This window comes from Panthera uncia, chromosome E3 (genome assembly GCF_023721935.1).
Source record: "Panthera uncia isolate 11264 chromosome E3, Puncia_PCG_1.0, whole genome shotgun sequence".
Lineage (NCBI taxonomy): Eukaryota > Metazoa > Chordata > Mammalia > Carnivora > Felidae > Panthera > Panthera uncia.
Genome location: NC_064815.1, coordinates 26776746 through 26802552, shown reverse-complemented (window position 1 = coordinate 26802552; position 25807 = coordinate 26776746). Strand labels below are relative to the sequence as shown.

The 25807-nt window shown below is 55.4% G+C and overlaps 3 protein-coding genes across 5 annotated transcripts in view; 2 read left to right on the top strand and 1 right to left on the bottom strand.

Moving 5' to 3' along the window:
• PCOLCE (procollagen C-endopeptidase enhancer) overlaps window positions 1-4283 on the top strand; it is a 4637-nt gene extending 354 nt beyond the window's left edge. Inside the window, exons 2-9 of the mRNA XM_049638847.1 lie at window positions 234-342; window positions 782-1040; window positions 1942-2066; window positions 2608-2744; window positions 3036-3283; window positions 3534-3611; window positions 3744-3914; window positions 4046-4283. Of these exons, the coding sequence (XP_049494804.1) occupies window positions 234-342; window positions 782-1040; window positions 1942-2066; window positions 2608-2744; window positions 3036-3283; window positions 3534-3611; window positions 3744-3914; window positions 4046-4212 (1294 nt within the window). The 3' untranslated portion in view covers window positions 4213-4283. The remainder of the gene's footprint in view (window positions 1-233; window positions 343-781; window positions 1041-1941; window positions 2067-2607; window positions 2745-3035; window positions 3284-3533; window positions 3612-3743; window positions 3915-4045) is intronic.
• Window positions 4284-6867: 2584 nt separating this feature from the next.
• Window positions 6868-9765, top strand: MOSPD3 (motile sperm domain containing 3). Of its 3 annotated transcripts, none has more exons than XM_049638852.1 (6): window positions 6868-7020; window positions 7498-7762; window positions 7999-8074; window positions 8304-8533; window positions 9112-9276; window positions 9376-9765. In XM_049638852.1, exons 2-6 carry the CDS (start codon window positions 7561-7563, stop codon window positions 9405-9407), a joined length of 705 nt encoding a protein of 234 aa, XP_049494809.1. In that variant the 5' UTR covers window positions 6868-7020; window positions 7498-7560; the 3' UTR covers window positions 9408-9765. The 3 variants fall into 3 exon arrangements, with proteins under 3 accessions (XP_049494809.1, XP_049494810.1, XP_049494808.1); XM_049638853.1 differs by lacking the exon at window positions 6868-7020 and adding an exon at window positions 7221-7267; XM_049638851.1 differs by lacking the exon at window positions 6868-7020 and having other exon boundaries at window positions 7319-7762.
• Window positions 9766-12371: 2606 nt separating this feature from the next.
• TFR2 (transferrin receptor 2) lies at window positions 12372-25675 on the bottom strand. The gene is made up of 17 exons (XM_049638838.1): window positions 25368-25675; window positions 25070-25256; window positions 21094-21234; window positions 20881-20992; window positions 20652-20774; window positions 20162-20278; window positions 19891-20030; window positions 19386-19549; window positions 18254-18373; window positions 17646-17728; window positions 17503-17566; window positions 17337-17404; window positions 17174-17250; window positions 17008-17092; window positions 16692-16919; window positions 16188-16328; window positions 12372-13125 (listed from the first exon to the last, which is right to left on the bottom strand). Exons 1-17 carry the CDS (start codon window positions 25489-25491, stop codon window positions 12841-12843), a joined length of 2259 nt encoding a protein of 752 aa, XP_049494795.1. The 5' UTR covers window positions 25492-25675; the 3' UTR covers window positions 12372-12840.
• Between the last annotated feature and the right edge of the window lie 132 nt (window positions 25676-25807).

Sequence of the window (25807 nt, the reverse complement as noted above, 5' to 3'; positions counted from 1 at the left end):
CAGCCCGAGGAGGATTCCGGGAATTCCTGTTGGGGTGGGGGTGGGGATTGGGGGGTGTTGTGGAGACAGCCACATGTTCCAGATCCTCTCAATCCCAGCCTGGCTGGCTGAAGCTGCCCCAGACCCCCTTTCTCCCTCATCCCCCTGGCTTCCCTCTCTGGCCCCTCACCCTCATTACCCTATCCTTCCCAAGCTCTCCTCCACTCATGGCTGCCCCCTCTTCTGTTCTCCAGACCTGTGTTCCTGTGCGGAGGGGATGTGACTGGGGAGTCCGGTTACGTGGCAAGTGAGGGTTTCCCCAACCTCTACCCCCCTAATAAGGAATGCATCTGGACAATAACGGTGAGAAAGACCCTCTCATCGCTACCCCCTTGTTGAAGTCTCTGAGGCCTGACTGCTAAGATAACCCGGGTCCACCCAGCCCCTGCCGCCCTCCTCCCTGCACCACTGCGCCCAGGGAAGTCCAGGCCCCCTCCCCTCTTCACTGATGGCAGCAAAGCCCACAGTAACATGTGGCAAAGTGTCCTCACACCTTAACTCTAGGCCTGCTCTTCTACTCCCAGTTTTATTTCTGGCCCTCGAATCTCTCCACAGACCCCAGGGCTTGTCCCCTGGGCAATGAGCTCCTGCAGAGCCCAGGCCCTCTGCTCTGCTCCCCGATGGCGTCCCTTCCTGTTCAGGCCCAGTGTCCATATGAAATGCTTGGGGAAAGGGAAGTATCCTTTGCCTCGGTTGTGTGTGGCCTGACTTTGCAGGTCCTCTCCCCTGTCCTCGTCGTCAGGTCCCTGAGGGCCAGACTGTGTCCCTTTCCTTCCGAGTCTTCGACTTCGAGCTGCACCCTGCCTGCCGTTACGATGCTCTGGAAGTCTTTGCCGGGTCTGGAACCTCCGGCCAGCGGCTTGGACGTTTCTGCGGGACCTTCCGGCCAGCGCCCTTAGTCGCCCCCGGCAACCAGGTGACCCTGAGGATGACTGCAGACGAGGGCACAGGAGGACGAGGCTTCCTGCTCTGGTACAGCGGGCGGGCCACCTCGGGCACTGGTGAGACTTCCCTCACCTTCGCCTTCCCCCTCTCCTGGCTCCGCCCCCGGCGCAGGCCCCACCCCCAGCCTTAACCTACCCCGCCCCCCCCAAGACAAACCCTGCGCCCGAGAGCCTAGGGCCCCCATTACCTCCCTTACCCTTTTTCCTCACTAACTGCCCCTTCAGTCCCTCCTCCCCATCTTCTCTCGCCCCTCCCGCACCCACCCATCCCCTCTTCCAGGCCCCCCCCCCAGGCGCGAGGCGGAAATGGGTCACCGACCCGCGGGTGGAATGGGCGGCCTGGGGTTACTGGGACGGTGAGTAACTGCCCGCCCCCGTCCGCAATCGGGCTCCCTCAGACGGGCGCGAGGGGGCACCCCCGGGCTGGGGGACTAGGTTCCCCCGACCCGGAGCTCCCTACACCCAGCCCAGGGCTCCCGATTGCGGTCCCATCACCCCCTCCTGGCGGCAGAAGCCTCCCTTAAAATGTTTAAGGCAGGGGCCTCGCCAAAGAGGCCTCTGGGGCTGTGCCCCAATTTGAGGGCGCCCTCACAGAGTGAGGACTCCCCAGCCTGCAAAGGGGACTTTTCCGCCGGGCGGGGGAGATGGGATCTCCCAGGGGAAGAGGAGCGAGGTGGCCGCGGGTCAGGGGGAGGGGCGAGAAGGGAGCGTGTCCAGCCAAGTCCTCCTCCCCCTTCCACCGCCTGACTGGGCGCCCGGCTCCAAGACTCCCCTGAGCGCTGGTCCTCCAAGCCCCCTCTCTGCTAACCAACCCCCTCTTTCCTACCCCTCTTCTCATCCCCTCCCGCTGAGACCCAGACTTCCGAGCTTCCAGCACCGGCTTCCAGCCTAGAGCTCTCCTCGAGCTGACCGAGGGTCTCCACCGCCTCCCACCCCCACTCCTTTCTCCCCTCCCCAGAGCACCAATTTTGCGGGGGGCGGCTGGAGAAGGCCCAGGGAACCCTGACCACGCCCAACTGGCCCGAGTCTGATTATCCCCCGGGCATCAGCTGTTCCTGGCACATCATCGCTCCCCCGGACCAGGTACCGATCCCCAGCCCCGGCTGCCCTCGGGGACCCAGGCGGCGTCCTCCAGCATGCAGCCAGCAGAGATTAATTGACCATCTGCTATGTCCCGACCAGTGAGCTCGCGCTGGTGGGGAGCAAAAACAGACCCAGAACTGCTTGCACTCAAAAAAAATGTAAAATTACACCTGTGACGGTCTTACGAGAGTGAGGTACACGATGCTGATATATAAACGGTGTGTGTGTGTGTGTGTGTGTGTGTGTGTGTGTGTGTGTGTGGAGGCGGTGGAGGTGGATGCTGGGTCTGTTCCTTGAGAATGAGCCAGGACTAGACCTTGCCGATGACGGCAACAGACGCCACTGAAAGGTTCCCGAGTGTGTGATCCTCCGAGTGGTGGTGAATGCTTTAGCGGGGGGAGGGGAGATCTCCAGGGGACGCGGGAGTGGAAAGAGGAAGCTGTGGCGAGCTTCTGGGCTTCCGGAGGCGACGACGCGGAGTGGAGGAGGAGAGAGGTGCAGGGCTTCCGCGCCCTCAAGCCGCCCTGGGTCCTGCCGCCAGGTAATCTCGCTGACCTTCGGGAAGTTTGACCTGGAGCCCGACACCTACTGCCGCTACGACTCGGTCAGCGTATTCAACGGAGCCGTGAGCGACGACGCCAAGAGGCTGGGGAAGTTCTGCGGCGACACCGCCCCGGGGTGAGGGGGCGGGACCTGGGTGGACGGTGGGCCGGGGAGTCTCCAATTCCCCAGGGGAAACAGTGGTGGGAACCTTGAGGCGGTTGGGAGGGGCCGGGCTTAGCTGAAGAGGCGGGATCTGAACCCGGGAGCCCCCACACTGGTGGGCGGAGCTAGTAGGAAGCCAGGCAAAACGGGTCCGCGGATGCAGAGGCGAGTAGGTCCTGCGAAGCAAGGAAGCTGGTACAGTCAACCCCGGGCAGAGGTCACAAGGCCCGCCTGACGCATCCCCCGCTGCCCCGCCATCCGCAGTCCCATCTCCTCCGAAGGAAACGAGCTCCTCGTCCAGTTCGTCTCTGACCTCAGTGTCACGGCCGATGGCTTCTCCGCCTCCTACAAGACCCTGCCGCGGGGTGCCGCCAAAGAAGAGCAGGCCCAGAACGCCGGGGAGGATGCCCGGTCGGGTACCCCGATCCTCAGCCCGGGCCCCAAGCCCGGACTCCCATCTGAGGAGAAACCAAAAGCCTCGTCTGAGGCCCAGGCAACTCCGGGGGGCCCCGGTGAGTCTGGGAAGGGGGAGGAAGGGGACGCAGACTGAAGGCAGCCGTTTCAAAGGTCTCCTTTCTGAACTCATTCATTCACTCATACATCACTCACTGGTGCCTCCTCTGAACTGGTACTGGGCGCTGGGGCCCAAAGCTGGAAAGAGCTCGGAATGGGTCCTAATCAATGAGGCCGTTATGGGGAAAGTGGCACTTCCTACCCGCTGCGTAGGTCGCCCTCCACAAACCGCGTCCCCCTCCCTCCTAGATGTGCCCAGTGTCCCTTGCCCAAAGCAGTGCCGCCGGACAGGCACCTTGCAGAGCAACTTCTGTACCAGCAACCTGGGTAAGAAGCCCCATCTCCCAGCTTTGCTCGTCCAGCAGCTCTCACCTCCCTCCGGCCCTCAAATCCCTCCTCCTGGTTCCAGCCCCGAGCTGGCCTCCTCTCTCCTCACCGCTCACCCCCACTCTCCCACAGTGGTGACCGCAACAGTGAAGTCCATGGTTCGGGGCCCAGGGGAGGGCCTCACTGTCACTGTCAGTCTCATTGGTGCTTACAAAACCGGTGGCCTGGACCTGCCTTCTCCACTCACCGACACTCCCCTGAAGTTTTATGTGCCCTGCAAGCAGTGCCCCCCCATGAAGAAAGGTAACAGATGTGGGTGAATGGGGAGGAGGACTTTGCCTCATGAAAATGATAGAATCTGAAGGACTCTGATGAGGAGGTATATCTACAAGGTCTCAATAACACACTCTCAATCCCTCCCTCCCCTCCCCCAGGAGTCAGTTATCTGATGATGGGCCAGGTGGAAGAGAACAGAGGTCCTACCCTTCCTCCAGAGAGCTTCGTAGTTCTCTACCGGTCCAACCAGGACCAGATCCTCACCAACCTCAGCAAGAGGAAGTGCCCCTCCCAACCTGTCCGGGCTGCTGGGTCCCAGGCCTGAAACCCAGGCCAGCTTCCCAGCCCCTAGCCCTAGGGACTCCTTTGTTATCCAAATAAATGTTTCTTGACTGAGGAAGGGGTCACATCTCCATTTCTATGGTTTGGGGGCCCATCTAGGAGAAATCATTCATTTGTTAAACGCGACACAGGTTTACTGTAACAGAACAATCTTTCAAGAATGTAAGACCTTGTCACCCCTTTGCTCAAAACTCTCCCATATATATTTTTTAAGTTATTTATTTTGAGAGGGAGAAAAGGGACCACAAGCAGGGAAGGGGCAGAGAGGAGAGCCAGAATCCCAAGCAAGCAGGCTCTGCGCTGTCAGCACACAGCCCGGCCCGATGCGGCGTTTCAGTTCACAACCGTGAGATCATGACCAGAGCCACATCAAGAGTCGGCGCTTTAACCGACGGCCCCACCCAGGCGTCCCCAAACTCTCCCATATTGTAAACACACACACACACACACACACACACACACACATATACACGTAGTGGTAACTATGTAGAGAGGATGGACATGTTAATTAGCTTGATTGTGGTCTTTTCTTTTTTTTTAATTTTTTTTTCAACGTTTTTTATTTATTTTTGGGACAGAGAGAGACAGAGCATGAACGGGGGAGGGGCAGAGAGAGAGGGAGACACAGAATCGGAAACAGGCTCCAGGCTCCGAGCCATCAGCTCAGAGCCTGACGCGGGGCTCGAACTCACGGACCGCGAGATCGTGACCTGGCTGAAGTCGGACGCTTAACCGACTGCGCCACCCAGGCGCCCCGGTCTTTTCACATTGTGTATGTAAATCCAAATATCAAGTATATCTTAAATGTATACAATTTTTATATGTCTAAGATATCTCAGTAAAGCTATCAAAAGAGAGATAAAGAAAACCTCCCATAATTTCCCATTAGTCTCAAAATAAAAGCCAAAATCCTACTGTAGACTCTGAGGCTCTAGGTGATCTGCATCCAGCACCCCCCCCCCCCCCCCCCCCCCATCTCATCTCTGTCTATTGTCTCCTTTGCAAGTACTTTTCCAGTCTTGGTGACTCCGTGACCAGTTCTAGTACCCTTCTGGTTGGGGGTTTTGCCTTTGCCATCCCCTCTATCCAGAATTCTCTCCACTGATTTCTCATGGCTCATTTCCTAACTTCAATCAGATCTCAGCTCAAAGTTCATCCTAGTCACTTATTCATTTGTTCATTCCAAATGGCAAGCACTGTGGAATGAACCAGAAAACAAAACAAAGTCTCTGCTCTTGTGGGGAGGAGAGCACGTTCTACTGGAGCGGAAATACACAATAAAATAAACATGGTGTTGGGGCACCTCGGTGGCTCAGTCAGCATCTGACTTGATTTTGGCTCAGGTCATGATCTCACAGTTTGTGGGTTCAGAGTCTGCTTGGGAGTCTATCTCTGCCCCCACCCCATTTGCTCTCTTTCTCAAAAATAAATAAACTTAAAAAAATAAGAATAAGAATAAGCATGGTGGCAAGTGAAACTATGCTATGAGAAAAACAGCCTAAAAGTATAAAGGGGTTCTCCATTTGATGGGGTGCTCAGGGATGGCTTTGGGATAAAATGAACTTTGTTTTTGCTCTACTGCTAACCAATTATGTGGCCTGGGGTGAGATTCTTCACCTTGCTGAGGCCATTTGGTTTGTGAAAGGAGTTCACAAGATTCAGTGGGATGATGCAAGTGGCAGGGTTGGCAAACCCTACTTCCTTGTGCATATGTGAGTGACTTCTGAGTCCCATAAGGAAAGGGAAACTCAGGAGAGGAGCCGTGGGCTGACATCCTGATGCTGGCAGGCTGGGTCTGCAGACCCAGCGGGGGTCCTGCAGGACCAGCCAAAAGGGTCCTTGGCTTCCCGCAGAAAGGAAATCAAACAGGAGCCAGCAGTAGGTGAAAGCAGTTTATTGAAGACAGAGAGAGAGAGAGAGAAGGACTGGGTGTCTGGAAGACTTGGAAAGGAAAAGACCATGAGTCTCCTCTTTTCTTGGGGTCTGGGGTTTTCACTGGCGATTGTACTCTGTGCACATGCCTTCTCAGGCATCCAGGAACTGGTCAGAACAAGGATAGGGTCCTTCTTAAGCCACTCGTTCCCTGAGGCCTGGGGTCTTGGCGTGGAGATATCTAGTGCCAGTGGTCTGGAATAGGCACTTGATGGCCTGCCGGGTCATTCCTTAGATATCGCCTATTGTGCTGGAAGACTCCAAAGATGATATTATCTCTTTGTCCCTTACAAGGAGAACATGTGTTTTTGCATTACGAGGCATGTGTTGAGTGGGGTGGGAATGCGGGGTCCTAGCAAGAATAGAAGCCAGAAAAGAAGCAAAGGAAAAACACGGCTTTTTTCCCTGGGGTTACTTCAGTTTCCCTGTCTCAGTCCGAGTCCAACTGGAAGCAACCTCCCAACCAGTACTATGGAAAACGGCTATGATTGCTGCAGAGGCTTGTAGGAGAGCCTAGGACTAAAGTAAAGAAAGAGGGCTTCCCTGTGGGATGCTGATTCTAGTGATTTGGAGGTCTCATTGGGGAGGGAGGAACAAAGCCCGAGCTCCAATCAGCCGAGGTCCCCATCCGGTACCTCTGAGTTCCATCATTCGAGCCGGAGTCGCCCGTCAAGTCTTACGTCACTGGGATCAAACCAATCACGTCTTTAAGTGCACCAATCGGCGTATGCTTACGGCGGAAACGAGGTCGCCCTAGCCAATGACAGGGGCCGTACGGCGGAAGTGTAGAAATGGTCTCTTGGGAAGATGGCAGCCTCAGTCCGGCCACAAGTTGATTGGCAGGTGCGGTGACCAGAGGGTAAGCCTTACAACCCGAGAGGCTGTTTGGAGGCTGAGGCACGAAAGAGCTGCGAGCCGAGCTCAGGGAGGGTTCGGAGGCACTTATATAAAGGTCTCCGGAGAGCTAGAGAAAGGGCGGCTCCAGAGGGGGCGGTGCGGCAGGCGAGGTCTGGCCGGAGAGCACGGACGCCCGGAAGGGGCGGAGCCTGCGGCGGGGCGGGTGGAGCTTTTGGAGCTCGGGAGCCGGGCCAGGAGACGAGGCCCGGGTTGGGAGCAGCTAGGGGCAGGGTTTATGGGGTGGGCGTGACCATGAGGTGGGGCCTGGGGCGGGGCCTAAAGGGACCCGGGCCGAGCTGGAGAGGGGAAGGGTTTGGGGGGACTGGGCCTGGTCTGGAGGAGCCTCATCTAGCGGGTTTCCGACGCGGCGGCGGCAGCATCAGACCAGGCCCTGTCCCTCGACCTCATTCCGACCCCTTTCTCCTCTCTCGCTCAACAGCTCTAGACTCCAGGCCCTGTCCCCTGGGCTCTGCCTTCGGATGTCCCACCGTACACAGCCTGCATGCGCCGTGGGGCGCCCCAGGACCAGGAGCTGGTGGGCCCGGGGGCTCCTGCGCGGGGGTCCCGGGGCGCCCCTCCTCCCTCGGGACTTGTCCCGGTCCTCGTCTTTCCCCCGGACCTAGTATTCAGGGCGGACCAGCGGAGTGGACCCCGGCAGCTGCTGACCCTCTATAACCCCACGGGAGCTGCGCTTCGCTTCCGAGGTGAATGGATGGGCACCTCATGCTAGGGATCTGGGTCTGGGGGCAGGACACCAGGGGACTGTGTGGGGCTGGAGGAGTGTGATGAGCAGGGTCAGATATCCAACTTTGGCAGACTGGAAGAATCAGGTCCTGTGCTCTGGGGTAGAAGGCAAGAGGGACTCTAGTGTCCCTCCCTGGGCAAGCTTGTGTAGGGTCTCTGAAGCAATGGTCGGTCTGTGTGTGCATTTATCCCTCAGTCCTGTGCACAGCACCTGCCAAATATACGGTGTTTGACGCAGAAGGATACGTGAAACCTCAATCCTGCATTGACATGTGAGTTGGGATGGTTGAGGGGACTCGTGGGAGCCAGGGGTTGCAGCTACCTTTGTCTGAATTACCGCGCCCATGCCCTAGGGCTCAGACCTGGGTCTCTTCAACCTTTTCCCCCACCTCTGTCAGCATCCCTAAGGGAAAAGCTCCTGGGAAGTGGGCCTGGATCCACTTGGATCACTGCCTGTCATTCACTTCCTCACAATGGGCCTCTCTCCTATTTTGGGACCAGTGTGATTCGCCACGTGGCCCCCATTCCCAGCCACTATGACGTCCAGGACCGCTTCCGCATTGAGCTGTCTGAGGAGGGAGCTGAGGGTCGAGTGGTGGGGCGCAAGGACATCACCTCGATTCTGAGGGCCCCAGCCTACCCTCTTGAGCTTCAGGGACAGCCTGACCCAACGCCCCACCCAGGGCCTCCTTCCTGGACAGCACCACCCACGGCCAGACACTTCCCCGAGAGTGAGTTGGGGGATGGGAATTCTTGAGTTCTTGAGTGTTACCCTGGAGATGCACCCAGTTGGAGTGGAAGGAGTCTTCTGGTTCAGTCTTTTGCTTTTTGGCAGAAGCATTCCTAGGAGTTGAGATTTCATATCAGGTTAGGCAAAACACAGACTTCTATAGCTTTCCCTGGTTTCTGGCCTCTACTTAGAGGGAAAAGTTCTCCCTTGGCTCTAACTTCAGTACTTCCTATCATGTGCCAGCTTAGTTCAGTTCAATATGAAACCCATACTGAAGCACTATGCTGTACCAAGTCGTGGGCTGCATATGGGAGACAGAGTTCCTTGCCTGACAATCCTGTCCACAGGAGTCAGTAATGAAGGCAGGGTGAAGAGAAAAATATGCTGAGGGACCAGAGGATAGAAGGTTTCTTGTAACTGTGGGGACAGAGGCTCCAGGGAGGAGACGACACTTGCAGTATGCCCCCTGGAAGGCAATAAGAAATAGACACACCTCCCATCTCCAACTTTCATCCTGGAGGACGGTGGGCTGGGCAGGAGGGAGGCTGGAGCTTCTGATGAGCCAGGCTTGTTTCCCAGACCCCCATCCACAACTGGCCACCAGCTCCTTCCTCCTCTTCTTGCTGACGGGCATAGTCTCCGTGGCCTTCCTGCTGCTCCCGCTCCAGGACGAACTTGGCAGCCAGCTGCCCCAAATCCTGCACGTCTCCCTGGGACAGAAGTTGGTGGCGGCCTACATCTTGGGTGAGCACAGTAGTGGCTAGGGGCATGGGGGCCATGAGGAAGGCTAACAGAGCCCCAAGGCTGCTCATTCGGTCTTGCTCTTCTGTCCTCCTCCTCCAGGCCTCCTCACCATGGTGTTCCTTCGGACCTGAGCTCCCTGCTCAACTTTTACCCACCTCCTGGGGCAGAGATGTGGATGTGTACATGAGACAGCCACTGTGATGCCCATGCTTTGTTTCAACTCCTACTCCCTCTTCTTCCTGCCCAGCCTCTCTCCCCAACTACCCAGGGATTTGTATTCATTTTCCAAATTGAATAAAATAAATTTTTGAAATTAAACTAAGAAATGTAGGAAACAAGCCCCTTTCTTCCCACTTCATTCCTCCAGTTCCTCCTCCCATCCTCAGGGGACCTGGGGCAGTGAAGGGACCCAGTGAGGGTTCTAGTCCTGGTGCTGCACCAGAAGAAAAACCTGTGTGACCTTGAGCAAGTCATTGAACTTTTCTGAGCTTCTATTTCTACTTCTAAAATGAGGGAATTGGGGAAGTAGACTTTTTTAAGGTCCCCTTTAGCTCTAAAATAGGGTCCCTTCCCTAGGCTGATGTACTTAACAAAGAAACAAACAAATGCTGCCTAATCCCACCTGCTGTAGACATCCAGTTTCAGTCCTTTTTTTTTTTTTTTATTAAGTTTCATTTATTTATTCTGAGAGCAACAGAGGCAGCACGAATGGGAGAGGGGCAGAAAAAGACGAGGGAGAGAGAGAGAATGAGAGTCCCAAGCAGGTTGTGCACTGCCAGTGCAGAGCCCAACATGGGGCTTGATCTCATGAAACTGTGAGATCATGACCTGAGCTGGATGCTTAACCAACCAAACTACCCAGGTGCCCCATCCAGTCTCATGCTCTGGAGCCATCAGAGCCTCTTGCCAGGGTTTCCTAGATGCTTCCAATACCCAGAATCCTTTTCTGCCTTTTTGACCCTTTATCTGCTTTTGTCTCTTCCTTTATGACTTCAACTCCTGTGAGTCAGAAACACCAAGGTCCCTGCCAAGACTGGGGAAAATGGGATTGCCTGACATAACTTCCAACTCAACCAGGCAGGAGAAACTAAGGCACAGGAAAAGAATAGGATCCTCGAAAGGTAGGTGTCCAGCCCTCTCTCAGATGCAGGGCAAGGGAGAAGAAAGGAAGAGGGGCAGCCAGTGACACTGGCAGATCGTTGATTGGGGACAAAAATCAGCAAGACAATGTTAAGACAGACTCCGTCTGTTCTCTGCTTGTTGTCACATCTCTGATCCTCTTGCCTCCTTCTAGAAGGACCTTATTGATGACATACCCCCACTCCCCCAATCCAGGATAATCTCCCTATTAGTTTGCTAGGGCTACACAGACGGGGACGGGGGGGGGGGTGGTGCTTAAACACAAATTAATTTTCTGACAGTTCTAGAGGCTAGATGTTCAAGAGTAAGGTGGCAACAGATTTGATTTCTCTGGAAGCCTCTCTTTGGCTCACAGATTGCCCCCTTCTCACCATGTCTTTACATGGCCTTTCCTGTGTGTGTGCACATTCTTGATGTCTCTCCATGTCCAATTTTCTTACAAGGACACTGATCGGCTTGGGTTAGGTCCACCCTAATGGCTTCATTTGAACTTAATCACATCTTTAAAGGCCGTGTCTCCAAATACAGACTGAGATATTGGGGGTTAGGGCTTCAACATACGAATTTGTGGGGGGGGGGCACATTTCAGCTCAACATACTCCCCATCTCAAGATCCTCAACCCAACCACATCCAAAAAGTCCTTTTTGTTGGGCAAGGTAACATTCACAGGTTTCAGGGATTAGCACATGAACATCTCTTTTCCAGATTGCTATTCTGGACAAGGTGAAGGGCTGAGAAACTACTTTGGGAAATTTGTTCCAGACATTATGTCAGAGAAGCAAATAGTCAAGGAGCATCCGACCCTGGTCCAGGCTCCTGAGAACCCACCAAGTCAGGCTCAGGGGGCGTAAGAGGGGGGAAGTTTCATCCTGGAACCCAGAGCCTGGGGCATCGCAAGCTGTACACTAAGAGGCCTTTACTCCCCAGTGTCCTGAGGCGCAGGGTAGGACCTGTCCACATCAAGAGAGGACCGAGTAGCCCAGACACAGGCCCTAGTATTTATGCAGCTGCCCTTGAGTGAGGGCCAGGGCTGCCGCCACCTGAGATGTGATTAAGGGTAAAGTGGTGCAGGCAGCATTTACACTTCCCTGCCCTCCTGCAGCTTCTACCTTGTTGGACAAAACTGACCAAAGGGGACCCATGTGGAGAGGTCCCAGGGTGGGTCAGTCTAACAGGTGTGTGTGTGTGACCCCTGCAGTCTCCCAGGGCCCTGTTCTCAGGAGGCCCCATGTTTGGGGGCTAATGCTCTGTGGTCACCACCTTGAAATTCTTAATTGGTTTTACCTTTGAATTTATGTTTTGGATCTACGGCCATGCCACCTTGAACGCGCCCTATCTCGTCTGAATTTATGTTTTTGGAAGGACAGTCTGATGGGACAATGGTGAATGTGTGGGGGTCCTGCCGCCCCTGGTCGTGTTCTTACCTGCCAGCTCCCTGCCCCCATCCAGAGACAACTGGTACCCTCCTTTCCCAGCAGGGGCCTGGCCCCAGGCACAGGAAAGTTCCAGGTCATGGTCAGGGTCTGGCACGTGCGCCATCCGTACCAAGGTGTGGAGCAGAGCCCCAGTGCCTATGGGGATCTGCCCCAGGGTATTTCCGTCTGAAGATCCAGACATTAAATAGCAAATTAAAATCCACCATACAGGTTGAAAGACTGTAGGAAAGAAAAAGGTTTGTTCATACCTTTTGAACAAGAGGCCCTGAAAATAATGTATCCATCCCTGGTCTCTGGAGAAGCTACAGAGCCAGCTCTCCACCCACGATGGTCTTTGGAGAAGGGCCCTCCTTATTTCCTTAGGCAGCATCCTTACTTCCTCAGGTAACAGAACAAAGTTTTCCCCATGGAGACAGCATTCCTGTTTGCATCCTCTTTGGCCCCTCTGCCCAACCCTTCCCTGTCTCAAGGGAGGGAGGATTGGGTGGAGTGAGGGTGAGGAAGAAGCATAAAAGTGCTTATAAACAACAGATGCCACCAGGTGGTTTATTAAGGTCCAAACCCCAGCCCCTCCCACCACAGACCACCTGTTGGCTATAGGCTATGGTTCCAGTCATTCTCCCACTAAGAGGACTGGTCATGTCCCAGGACCTAGGAAACCTTCCCGAGTGGTCTCTAGGTGTGGGGGCCCCTTTCCCGCAGGGTAAAGGGCTGTGATGAGGGAGCGGATGCGGCTCTCTGATTAGCTGACAGTAATGCCGGCCCATTGTGGAAGTCACTCCTCACCTACTCCTACATTTCAGGGCCAGGGGTGTGGGTGTCTGCGCAGGCATCTCAGCTGGGCCCTTTGCAAGGACGGGAAAGGCTAATGAGAAACCGGTCAGCAGTGAGAGGTGGCACTAGGCACCTCTATCACCTAGAAGTCGCTCAAGCGGGAGAGCAGGAGCTCTCGGCAGGGGCATATGCTCGCCCTGCCCACCGCGGACCTCAGAAGTTGTTATCGATGTTCCAGACGTCCCCGCTAAGTGCGTTGGCTGCCCCCTGCAGCGTCCAGGTGAGCAGGGCCAGCTGGCGTCGGAAGCGGCTCTCCTGGAAGCCCAGGCCGGGAGCCACCCGGGAGGAGGCAGCCCTAGGGTCTCCGGAACCGTGGGAGCGCAACAGTCGCACGTGGTCGAGCAGCGCGTCCAGCGTGTGGTCTCCGTGGCCCAAGAAAATGTGGCGGAACGGGGAGTCGGCCGGCGACACATACTGAGACAGGAAGTAGAACTCCACCTGCGCCGAGAAGGGGTCGTGTCGGGTGGGGGTTCCGCCTGAGCGCGGGGCCGGACACGCGTAGCGAACATTGCTGAGCAGCTTCTCTAAGTCCCACCTCCCTTTGTCTACCCAATCGGGGGTAGCCATTCTTTGACGTCACCAGCAGCCGGGTAGGCAGCGTCCTCCTACTGTGTTTTAGATTCTATCCCATTCTATCCCTCTGGCCTCCAAGCCCGCATCTACGCCCTCCCAGTCTTCCGTCTTCACTCATTCACTTACCCGGCTAAAGCCTCAAATAACAGTCTATGGTCCTGCTGTTCCTCACTCTCCTACACCCCAGTCATTCCCCCTCACCGCCGCCAACGTCCACATACCAGCGTCAAAGGTCAAGGGGACAGGCTAGTGCTAATGAAGTGCCTGACTCTGTCCTCCCTCTGTGACTCAGATGCTGATCATCTTTCTTGAGATGGCCTCACTCCCCGCCCAGTTCTCCCACCTTTCTTCCAGCCTCTCTGGGTTCCTTCTGCTCCCACGTATGGGCAGGCCCAAGGCTGGACCCCCACCCTCTGCTCCTCTCCTTACCTACAATCCGGTGTTCTTCAAGCCTGGCTGCTTATTAGAATCACCATCGCGTGGGTGCCACCCCAACAAAATTGGAATCTCTGTGGGTGGTCTCACACGCTCACATCTTTTCAAGCCCTCCATCTTTCACTGGAAGGGCTCCTCCATGCCCCTGACTGCAGTCACGACCTCATGGGGATAATTGCCAAGTCTACTTGACAAAAATCATCCACTGAAATCCTGGCCTCCACCCTTCTGGACCTCCCCACCAGGTAGGGGGCACCTGGACACAGCCTCACACACATGAGCACCAACTTCTTCTAAAACCTGACCCTTGCACCCACAATCCCTCGTGAGTGCCAGGGTCTCCCCAGTGCCAGCCTCTCAGCCCGGAAGGTGTGTTCATGTGAATGGGGTGAGCTCAGACTGCCTGGTTTCTGATTTTGGCTCCACCACTTACTGCGATCTTGGATAAGTTATTGTACAGTACTAGCAACCTCACGAGATTTGGGGGGGTCCTGTGAGGGAAAATGCAGTAAAGCCCTAGCACATGGCAGCCCTCGAGAAATGGCAGCTGCTATCATTTTCCCCCTCCTCTTCCCTTAACACCCCGTCTGTCCATTTTCCTTCCAAATGTCTCCCATCATTCCAGTCCCCTCACCCACAGGTGGTATTTACTACCACTCTCATCCAGAACTCAGCCATCACTCCATTCATTCCCTTTTCACCATGGACGGTCTGGCCAAATCCTTCCTAAAACTCTGTTCTGCCCCCACCACCTCCCTGTTCAAACACCTCCCTAATTTCCTTGATGCCCAGACCCTAAAAATTCAAACTGCTTTTCCTGGCATTCAAGGCTCCCTTGATAGGTGATCTCTCTCCCACAGTTTGGTGCTCCTCTCCCCTCTGCTTCTCCACAGACTTCTGTTCAGGTTCTGCTGGTCCATGCCCTGCTCCCAAGGACAACCAGGCCTATCTCACTGCCATACCCTTACTCTGGATGTCTCTACTCTGAATGTCTTTTCTCTGCACCAACCCACGTTCTGTTTGTTCCTCTAGACGAACCTCACAGTCTAAAGCAGGGGTTAGCAAACTTTTTCTAAAAAAAGCCAGGTAGCAAATATTTTCGGCTCTGCAGGCCATATTGTTTCTGTTGCAAACACTCAACTTTGCCACCGTAGCTAGTACAAAAGCAGCCATAGAGAATATGAAAAATCAATGTGCATGGCTGTGTTTCCATAAAACTTTATTTGCAAAACAGGCAGCAGGCCAAGTTTGGCCCACTGGCTATAGTTTACCAACCCCTGGTCTAGAGCAACAGAGTTCCCTGGGTCTGACCCAGCCATGTTGCTGGTTCTGAAGTTCTGAATCTTTTACTCTCCAGCCCTGAGTCTGAATCATGCCCCTAGCATATAGGTGCCCTTCATTCCCTGGGGGGGGGGGGGGGGGGGGGGGGGGGGATGTGGCAACTTGGGGGAGTGGGGTGGGTGAGGGGAGTAGCATCTTTTTGTGTTCCCGGAGTCTGGCACAGCAGGGATTAAAGCAAGATCTGTGAATGAGAATGAACCATGCGTGTCTCAGTGGAAGGGGCAAAGGGAAGGGGAGATGGAGAGGTCAGGAAGTAGGGGAATAAGAGAGGAAACTGAAGAGAGAGAAGGATGAGAGGGATCAGGAGAAAAGAGCAAGGATGAAAGAGCAAGAGGGATGGGTTTGCGAACAGAAACAAGGGGTAAGTGGTGCCAAGGGAAACAGGCAGGGTCACAGGAGGGAAAAACAAATGGAAGACATGTCCCAAAACCAAGGTCCTGCATACAGTCCGGGTTCCCTGTCCACACCACACTCAAGGAGGATGGTCCTGCTTAGAATTTTGCCCTGTAGACTTTTTCCCATGCCCACGGCCCCTACTTATCCCATTTCCCGAAATCAAAGCGCTGAGTTCTTGGGAATAAATAAATGGAAGAAAGTGGAGAGGTTGGAACAGGAGACAGAGCGTGAGTTGGGAAGTATTCAAAATGAAGTGGGAGGAACTGGCCAAGGAATCAGATCCTGTAGAACTTTACGTGACACTTCCCCCAGGCAGCTTCTCTGGGTTTCACCTATCTTATTACCAGAGGGAAGAGAGCTCTCCTTGCTCTGAATTTCTTAAGCCTTTGCCCCTCCTGGCCATAAGCTTGTGCCTCTTGTACTGTGGACGATCGTGGACATGCTTTTTCTCTCCAGAGGAGAGGAGAGGGAGGCAGTGAAGGGCTCAGCGCAAGGCAGAGGAGTCCCAGTTCTGCCACGCCGTCTGCCACGCGTCTGGCCCTCCCTGTCCGTTTCATCACTTTGCGGGGCCTGTCTCAGTGGTCGCTCCAGCCTGGCCGGTCTGTGAGCGCTGTCAGTCCAGGACTGGGAGCGCCCGGAAGACAGGGACGGAGCAAAGGCGGAAACAGGGGAGAGGAGCACAGGGCGAATGGGTCCTCGGAAGGGTGGCTCCAGGCCTTCAGGGAAAGGGAGAGGGCGCGGGGGCGGGGCCTCACCCGCATGATGCGCACGTTGTACATGCGCATCAGCCGCTCATCGCTCTCCTCTGAGCTGTAGATCTCCTTTCGCAGCTTCTCAGCTGCCCGGATGTAGTCCCCCCGCGCCGAGTACACCCACTGGAGGGTCAGCCCGCGGGCCTGAGGATGGAGACGCAGGCTGGGGCCGGACGCAGGGGCCAGGACCCCAGCCTAGGGTGGGGGTCCAGGTGCTGGGGAATGGGGCTGAGACCCTGGGGCTGGCAGGACTAGGGGGTATAGTGGAACAGAATAGTGGGAGAGGGAAGAAGATCTGGGCCTTCCCTCTGGTTGGGAGGGTATGAGTTGGGTCCTAAGGGGTCTAGGGGTCTAGGGCAGGAGTAAAAGGACCAGGTTGTCAGAGGGGACTAGACCCTAAGGATTGTGGGGAAGAGGGGCCACACCCCTGGAATGGGCAGCACTTTGGGGGGATATAGCGCCCCCCCCCCATCCCCAGAAGCCAGGAGCAGGGTTGGTATCTTGGACCTTGAGGTCCCCAGAGAACTCGTTGAGGCTGCCGATGTGCTTGAGGACCACGTCCCCGTAGCGGCCGAAGTCCAGAGGCAGCAGGTGATCGTGGCTGAGCCTGATGAGGAGTTGCCCGGCGAGCTGGGCCACAGCCTGGGCCACCGCGGGCAGGCGGCCCCGCAGGACCCTGTGTAGGTTCTCGTATGTGTCATCCTTCGTGTGCAGGAACGGGTACGCCTGGCCATCCTGCGGGGACAGGGTGCACGCTGGCACAGTGTCATTGTACAGGCAGGCTGAGGGGATGCTGCTCTGGGACAGGGCCAGGAAGTCTCACCTCCATGAAAGAGAACTCAACGGCAGGGACCCCCGCAAAGGCCGTGAAGGAATAGGCACTGCTGTCCATGGGCAGTGGCTGGATCCTGAGAGTGGGCAGGTTGGAGTGCTCTGTGGGTTTGGCTCCCCCCACAAGTTGCCCTCCCTTGCTCCTCACCCCAACTTACACCTCAGCATCCCAGCTGTGATTGTTGAACATCACCTGCTCATAGAGGGTCTGCCCACTGTGGTTAGGAGAGTCCACCTGGAGGCAGGGTAGGGGGCACCGGTCAGGTCAGGCCCCGGCCACCGCCAGCTTCCCTTCATCCCCTGCTCCTGGCCAGCTCTTGCCTGCTTCAGGATGTTCTCTATGAGGCTGATCAGAAGGGGGCTGGTCTTGGCCTGGAACTTGTCATCTCCTGCAGAGAGGGAGGAGAAGGGATGCCAGGCTCAAGGCTTGGCCCTGAGGGCAGGGTGTACCAGAGGGGGCCCAGCTGGTCACACTACCCCCACTCACCCAGCACTGCATTGTCCAGGCTCACATAGACTACAGCTTTGAGGTGCAGCACGCTGAGGTAGCCCTGTGGGTGAGGGATATGAGGTTTAACCCCCCCCCACCTCTTCCCACTGCCTGACTCCCTGTCCTGGACCCCACATTACCTCTAGCCACTCTGTGGAGCCCACGCTCCCAAAGTCCCCTCCGTCCCAGCTGATGAAGAGAAGGCTCCTGCGAGGCCGGAAGCCTGGAAGCAGAGTGGGTTGGGAGCATGGGCTCAGCTGAAGACCAAGCAGAGACGCCATCATTGCCTTCCTCTGTCCTACTTCCCTGGGGTCTCTCCTTTCCTCCCATCCAGCCCCCAGCCCAGCCCACCTCCCCTGGTCTGCCCTGACTCAACTATAACAGTGATGGAGATGGCTTTCGTATGGAGTCTCCTGCTTAATGCTTCACTCAGACCAAGGACTATTATTACAGTTGACTCTTAAACATGGGTTTGAACTGCTTGGGTCCACTTACATGCAGATTTTCAACGGAGCGGAGGGGTCTGCACCCCTAACCCTGGCATTGCTACAGGTCAACGCTACTTTCATGTTTAGATGAGGAAATGGAGGTAAAGTGACTTGTCCAGGGCCATGCAGCTGGGACATGGAGAAGCCAGGTTTGGCCCAGGTCTGAGTGGCCACTCTCTAGCCTGTGCTCCTGACTGCCTCTCTGCCCTGTCCTGGCTCAGGCCACAGCCCCAGCTACCCGGCCCAGGCCTTGACCTTACCATTGCTCACCATGGAGGAAAAGGTTCGCACCAGCTCCAGCAGTATGGCCGTCCCCACAGCAGACTTGGCCGCTCCTGGGCCCCACGCATCCCTCTGCGCCCCAATGACAACATAGTGATCTGCAGGAGGGGAGGTTTGGGGTCTATGTCCTTATACTGGCAGTACCCAGAAAGCACCTGGGAGGGTGTGTCACAGGGCCTCAGCCCTCACCATTTCTTAGGCCTCTCAGTCTCCACTGCCCAGCCCTGCCATCCCTGCTGTCCCTAAAGTGACAGCACCTCTTCTGCTTGGCCCTGCCTGGATGGCCTGCTCCTTCAGCAGGGTGCTTGGAGTCATTCTGGATTCCATCACCTCCCTGGTCAGCCATGTCCTGCTGTTTGACAAGTCCTGACGGGTCTTCCTCCTCTACCCCTCTACCCCAACCATCCCCCCACCAACCCCGGTTTCTCATCTGAGCTGCCATCACAGGCTTCCCTGTGTCTCTCCTCAGTGTTTGTAGATATCACACTCTTCAGCTCAAGAACCCACTTTGAATCGGGGGCACCTGGCTGACTCAGTCAGTTGAGCATCTGACTTCAGCTCAGATTGTGATCTCATGGTTCATAGGTTCGAGCCTTGCGTCAGGCTCTCTGTCATCAAGGTGGAGCCTGCTTCTTCTGTCCCCCTCTCTCTCTGCACCTTCCCCGCTCATGCTCACTCTTTCTCTCTCTCTCTGTCTCAAAACTAAACATTAAAAATAAAAAAAGAACCCACTTAGATTCCTACTGCTATCTGCATCTAGTTAGGCTCAAAATGTTCGTCTGTCTAACCTGAACTCCTTTTTATGCTATGACATCACCCAAAGCACACTTGCTCACCTCCTGTGCTAGGGAACTCACTACTGTGCAGAACTGCCCATCCTGTGTCTGGACAGATTTGACCATGGGGTCTACTCATTGCCACCCTCCTTGGTCCCAGATCAGCCTCAATTTGCCAGCCTCCCACCCTGCTAACTCCTGCTGCCCCCTCCCCTGGGCACCACCCCTGCCCACTCCCCCAGGGCCTCCTGCTCCAGCCCCATTTCTAGTCCAGGTTCATGAGCAATGGCTCCCCTCCTGCAGGCTGTGGGTGATGCTGGGCAAGCTAGCACACCTGGCTCTGAGCGGCCCTCGATGCAGCCAAAGATGTTGCTGATGGGGGTAGAGACCCTGTGGTTGTTGACCCCTAGATGCAAGCCTGGCCCAGGGCCCAGGCGATAAGGGGACACTGGGAGGTGCCCCTGCCATTCCTGGGGGGCCACAGGGCCTTGGAGTTTCCTGGAGAGGGGTCGGGCAGAAAGGGTTGGAAGTGGCAGAGAGGCCCAGGCTATAGAAGAGCCCAGAGCTCCCCCTGCGCTCTTTCCCTCCCACCCTCTGGTTCCAGCTCGACTTCTGCAATGTGCCTCCTGCCTTGGACAGTTGTGCAGGTTAGGTCCTCAAAGGTGCCCAGAGGAAGTGGGTGTGATATCCAGCTGGAGTTCCACTCACTGGATGGCAGGCACTGGCATGAGGCTCTGCCCACCCAGAAGATTCATCTTTTTCTAGTTCACCCCAAAAGACTTTACAAACTAGCTCCCTCTCCCTTCCTCCTCCCCTCTTGGCCCCCACACGCCCCTCACCTCAGCAGGAGGGAGGCAATGTCCGCACTGATGGGCTGGGCTGGGATGTTAGGGAGGCCTGAGGACTGGACTGGAGGGAACTGGGTTTGATTAAAGGAAGGGAAGCCAGGCGTGTAGGGGTCCCCGGTTCCCAGGTGCACCTGTGAGGAAGGGGGTGTCCACGCTGAAACTGTGAGCTGGGCTCCCAGGAGTAGCTTACCAGCATCATCCTAGACAAAGAGGTACAGTCTTGGGACCCCAGGAATCCACCACTGGCTGCCCCCAGACTCACATGTCCATACACAGCCCTGTGGCTGGACAGGCCGAGCTTGTGTGGGTCCTGGGAGAAGTCTGCGGAATCAGGGTATATGAGCACTCCTCGGGCCCCAAAGTCCTGGGCACTGGCCACCTGGGGATGGGACATGGGTAAAAGGCTCCTTCTCCCAGAGAAAACCGATTTATAAGGGCAGGAGAAGCAAGTAAAAGTAAAGTGGCACTGCCTCTGCTCTGCTATTATGAACCCAGAGAGGCTGTGGGCACCCCCCACCACCCTCATCTTCCCACCTTCGCACAGCAAACCTCACCTTGCTCCACATTCTTCCCTGCTTGTTCCCCATCCCAACCTCCCGATTTTGTTCCCCGCCAACACTTTCTTACCCGCTTGGTTCTTTTCCTCTTCTGACAGCCTCCTAGAGGCTCCCCATCTGCTGCTGTCCTATCTTCGCTTTCCCCAGCCCTGCGCCCTCCGCGCTCCACTCCATCCCCCATCCAGGGACCCTCACCTTCTGGGCAAAACTGATCTCCCCCAGGCGCACCAGCAGGAGGCGCCCCGCCGGCTCCACGCCCCGGGCCCGCAGGTCCTGCAGGTCCTCTGGGCGCCCGTAGTGGGCGTACACCAGCTCTCCCTGGGAATGAGAAGGGCTGTGAGGCGCTGTCTCCCCGTCCCTCCTCCGCCACCCGGGAGGGGACGCTCGCTGCCCCCGTCCTGGGGGCGGGACAGGGGGCGCTCACCGTGGCGTTGCCCGTGGCGCTGTAGGGACAGTAGACATCGTGGTCCTCCAGCTGCAGGGGCTCCCCGAGCTTCCCAGCCGCCTCCACCCAATGCAGGGTATTGGGATGAGCCCTGAGGAGCGGAGGTGGTAAGCGCCCCCCGCGCGCCCCCCCCGCGCGCCCCCCCGCGCGCCCCCCCGCGCGCCCCCCCGCGCGCCCCCCCCGCGCACTCACGGGTCCGGGAACTGCAGCCCCACGTAGTGCGTATCCATCCAGACGTGGTCCAGCTTTTGGCCCAAGAGCGCCACGCGGATGTCCTGAGCCAGGGCCGCCATGCCGGCCGAACCAGCCACCCTTTTCCGAAGGCTGGTTTGCCTGAGCGGGAAGAGGTGGGATTGGGGCGTGGAAGGGGAAGAAGGGGACTTCTGGACGCCTGGAGGAGAGGGAGGGAGGGGGACTGATGCCAGAGACGTGGGGTCGCCCTGGGGCCTGGGGAGTGACGGACTCTCAAGTCTCTCCCTGACTCGACCATTACCATCCATCCCATTACCACCGGGCTGCCAGCCAGCGTCTCTAAGGCCTCCTTCCTCCTTAGCTTTCTTGGTATCTTGTCCACCATCTCTTAGGTTATTACTGGCTCAATCCAAACTTCCCGATTTACTGCCTTTCCACACATACGCATACTGTCCTGTGCTTTGCCCCACATATGAAAAACACTTTTCTTCCAAAGGGCTAACTGGGCGGATGTGGCCCTCCATCTCCCCCACCCTCCACCTGAGTCTCACAGAGCTATCTTAACATCGTGGTTCCAGGTGTCATAGTGGGGCCCCTTGTCTTGGAGACCTCACCCTGTCGTCTTCCATAGTCACCACCTAACTAGTGAGCCTGTTGTCGCCTGAGCTTCAGGCATGGCCTCCCTGACAACAGGCTTCACCTGCACCCTCTCCAAGGTGGACAGACTCCTCCCTCCTCAGCATCATCATTGAATACCCCTCTACCTTTTGCCTTGGCAGAAACCCAGCTGTCGCCTGAGACGCCGGGTTCCTATGGGGCTCTGGTTCTTCTACCACCTGCACTTGCAGTGGAGACAGGCCCCTGGCTCCACGGTTGGAATTTCTGGCCATTACTGCTCTGGGAGAACTCTCTTCCTTTGAAGCCTGGAGCATCCAGCTCTCCCACGCTCTGCCCCTCTTTCAGACAATCGGTCACTTGTCCGCTTTCATCAAGGACTTTGGTATCTGGCATATCATTTTCATCTCCACTAAGGAACTCCCCCAAGTTTCTGCCCTACTTCAAAATCCACATGCAGGGTCACCTTAGTCTCAGCCTGCACCCTCTGAGCTCTCGCGAGGACCACTGCACTCCATGGTCTAAGTGGTTTTCTCAAGACCATTCCTGCCTCCCACTCCACCCCCATCCAGGATCTCAAGTATTTGTTTGAAACTGCATCCATCAGTGCGTTCGTAAAATAGATGATGCATAACAGTAAATTAGATGTACACGCTGCAATATATAGACCTTGAAAACATGGCGTTAAATTAAAAGAAAAATTTATCAAATTAAAAACACGCTAGAGAGACACTAGAGAGAGCTGTATCTGAGTAGTGGGTCTTGGAGTGACTTTTTTTTTTTTTTTACATTCCTCTTTATATTTTTCCACGTGGCTTAACTTTAAAAACAATGAACATAGAGGATGTTATGCAAACATTAAATGTTTTGAAAATTCTACCTATCCATGTAGCACATTCCATATATGACAAAGCTATGTGTGTATTTAAAGGCGCACATCAAACACATCAGATGAGGTGCTTCTGGGTGAGGAGACGAGGGAGGAGGGCTCAGAGTTAGGGAGGGAAATTAAATAAGAAAATCCTTTGCTGAGGACACTGAACTACTGCCCCAGGAGTATCATGAACTCTGTTCTTTGCACCAACCTTAAAAAACAAAAACAAAAACAAAAACAAACAACAACAAAAAAAACCAAACCACTAAAAGCTCCCCCTACATCTGATCATGATACTCTGTTGTTTCAAATTCTTCATTTCTCCCTCTTTCCTCTTAAAATCCAAAGCAGTTTGGGTAGCCATTAAGGCCTTATATGACCTGAGCCATATCCACCTTGACACCGAACCCCCCCCCGGCCACAGGTCAAAATTCAAGCCCTGTGATGTGCCATTAAAGACTTTTCTGGGTCTGTCCTATCTGGACCCCTCTATACTCATTCAGTCACATGGACCTTCGTTCACTTCCTCCAATAGGCCACCATTCTCACCCCAGGCCCTCTGCACCTGCTGTTCTCTGGCCTAAAATGCTTTTCCACCTTCTCTTGGCCTGGTGAACAACTCACCCCTTGGGGTCAGCTCCTCACTTCCTTAAGGAAGCCTTCCCTGACCCCCACTCTAAGTCAGATCTCCCTGGTCATAGTCATTGCAATGATCCTAGTAACAAATACATAGTCAGGAATGTGATTATTAGTTCAGTATTGATTTCCCCCAATAGACTGAAAGCTCCATAAGGACAAGGTCCAGACTTTTGTTCTCTGCTCTATCGCCTCCACCTACTACTTAGCCTAGCACTTGCCACACGGTAGGTGCTCAAAAATATTTGGTGGACAAACGAATGAATGACCTCATCAATGTCACTGCCAGTTCAGCCATTTACTTCCCTGGTCACACCCACACTGCTCTTGTCATTACCCAGAATTCCATCTCCAGAATATTTATCCACTGAGGATTTACTGAACACTAACTAAATGCCAGGCACTGTGTTAAGTGTTGGAGATGTCAGAATAAATAGGACACAATTTATCAGATAAATGTTAAAAGTTCCAATATCCCACTCTCTGACTAGAGCTTTCCAGGTTCCAGCTTGCTCCCTGACCCTCACTATACCTGCTCTTCAACCACATTGAGTACTCCAGACTGTCCGATTTCTCCAAGCCTCTCTGCAGCTTTCCCTTCCTTCTCCATTCACCCTGGAGTCATGCATCACTTCATCGCTCGCTCCCCCTCACTGCCACCCTCTTGCCCTCCCCACCCTCTGATGACATCCACAGTGCCACACCTCACCCTGCAACCTGGCAAACCACCTGTTCAGTCTGTACCCAGCCGACCGAGTGTTGCCCAAGAAAATAAGAAGCCCTGGGGCGCCTGGGTGGCTCAGTTGGTTAGGCATCTGACTCTCGATTTCAGCTCAGGTCATGATCTCACTGTTTGTGGGATCGAGCCCTTAGTCCAGCTCTGTGGTGACAGCCCAGAGCCTGCTTGGGATTCTCTCCCTCTCTCTCTGCCCCTCCCCTGCACTCTCTCTCTCTCTCTCTCTCTCTCTCTCTCTCTCTCTCTCTCAAAATAAATAAATAAACATTAAAAAAAATAAAAAGTTATCTGGAGTCTATAGCAAAGTTCATACTCCATAACAAAGTAATATAAAAACATTCCTGTGAGAATCAGGAAATAGGCATATCTCCAGTCATCATTACCTAAATTCACATCCTCTAATGCGATAAGCAATGAAAAAAGACAGAAAAGGTATAGACATTGAGAAAGAGGCTATACATCTCTCACTAGCTATAGCTTATATGATTTTCTACTTAGAAAACCCAGGAGAATCCACTGAAACCACTATTCCTGACCAAAGAGAGGGCTATTGGAGGCCTGACCTCTGAACCTAAATGGGCAGCTCCTTCCCAATAGGGAAAGTGACCTCAGCAAAACAAGAGAAACACTGGCCTGCTTGGGCTGAGCTTCGGGCCTGCGTGGTCTGTGTCTGGATGGGATCTCTCACAAATTAGACGGAAGGTCCATGCTCACAAATGCATTTGCGTGCTCATTTTTTCAGATTCCTTAAAATGTCCCTTCTCAGAAACCCCCAGAGCTTCCCACAGCCACAGGTCAAAATCCAAGCCCTGTGATGTGGCACTCAGGACTTTTCTGGGTCTGTCCCGCCTCCTGTCTGGATACTGGACCCTTCTGCTCTCACTCAGACAGTCAGCTCCCACATCTCCTAAGGGTGCCATCCTCAGAGCCAGAGCCCCTCTGCAACCTTATCTCTGGGATGCCCCCCCACTCCCCTCAGCTCCAAGTGCCTGACATCCTTCCCAGGACCACTCCCAGGGAGGCCAGGGAGGCAAGCGGAAGGCCTCAGAAGGGGCCCCACACCAGAGTCCTGGGCAGAGGGAAGGAGGCTGAGTTCCGGCAAGGCTGACCCTTACCTGATTGTGTCCTCCAGGCGCCCCTCCCCCAGGAACCTCAGGAACATGGCCTGGAGGTCGCTCCAGTACAAGGTGCCCTGGTGGGAGTCTGGGCCCGGCTCATAGTTTATGTCCTCGCTGACCACCAACACGTCATCCCCGCATGCCTGGCAGGACCCTCGGAAGGCCACATAGCCCAGAAGGAAAGCTGGGGGATGGCAAGATGGAGATGCCCTTGTACCCCCCTCTGGATTCCAGAAATCCACCCCCAACCCAGGCCCTTCACTGACGGGGGAATGGGGTAGGGGATGACTCTCACCCCCAGTGAAGATCAGCAGGGTTGTCAGGACCAGGTAGGGGGCAGCCCTTCGTCCTGTTGCTGCCCAGAGTCCGAGGTTCTGCTTCCCTGCTCTGGAGCCCAGGTCAGGGCCCCTCAGCTCCATAGGGCAGAAGTGGATGGGTGGCTCAGCCCCCTCCTCCCCGTCTTCCTCTTCCTCCTCCAGGCGCCACTGCTGGGTGCCCTCCACGCGCTTGTAGATGGTCTGAGAGGGTCGTGGGGACAGCCTTTGCTGCGCAGGGCACGGTGGGCATGAGATTGGGAGAAGAGGCGTGGGGGATAGGCTAGGATCTGGCAATAACAGTCAGTGACTATGGGGTGCCAGAGGAGCACAAGGCAGGGGAAAGGGTCCTGAGAGGCAAGCTGCAGGGGAAAGATGGAGGTGGGGAGAGGAGGGGCCAGCTTTGGGGTTTGGGAGGGGG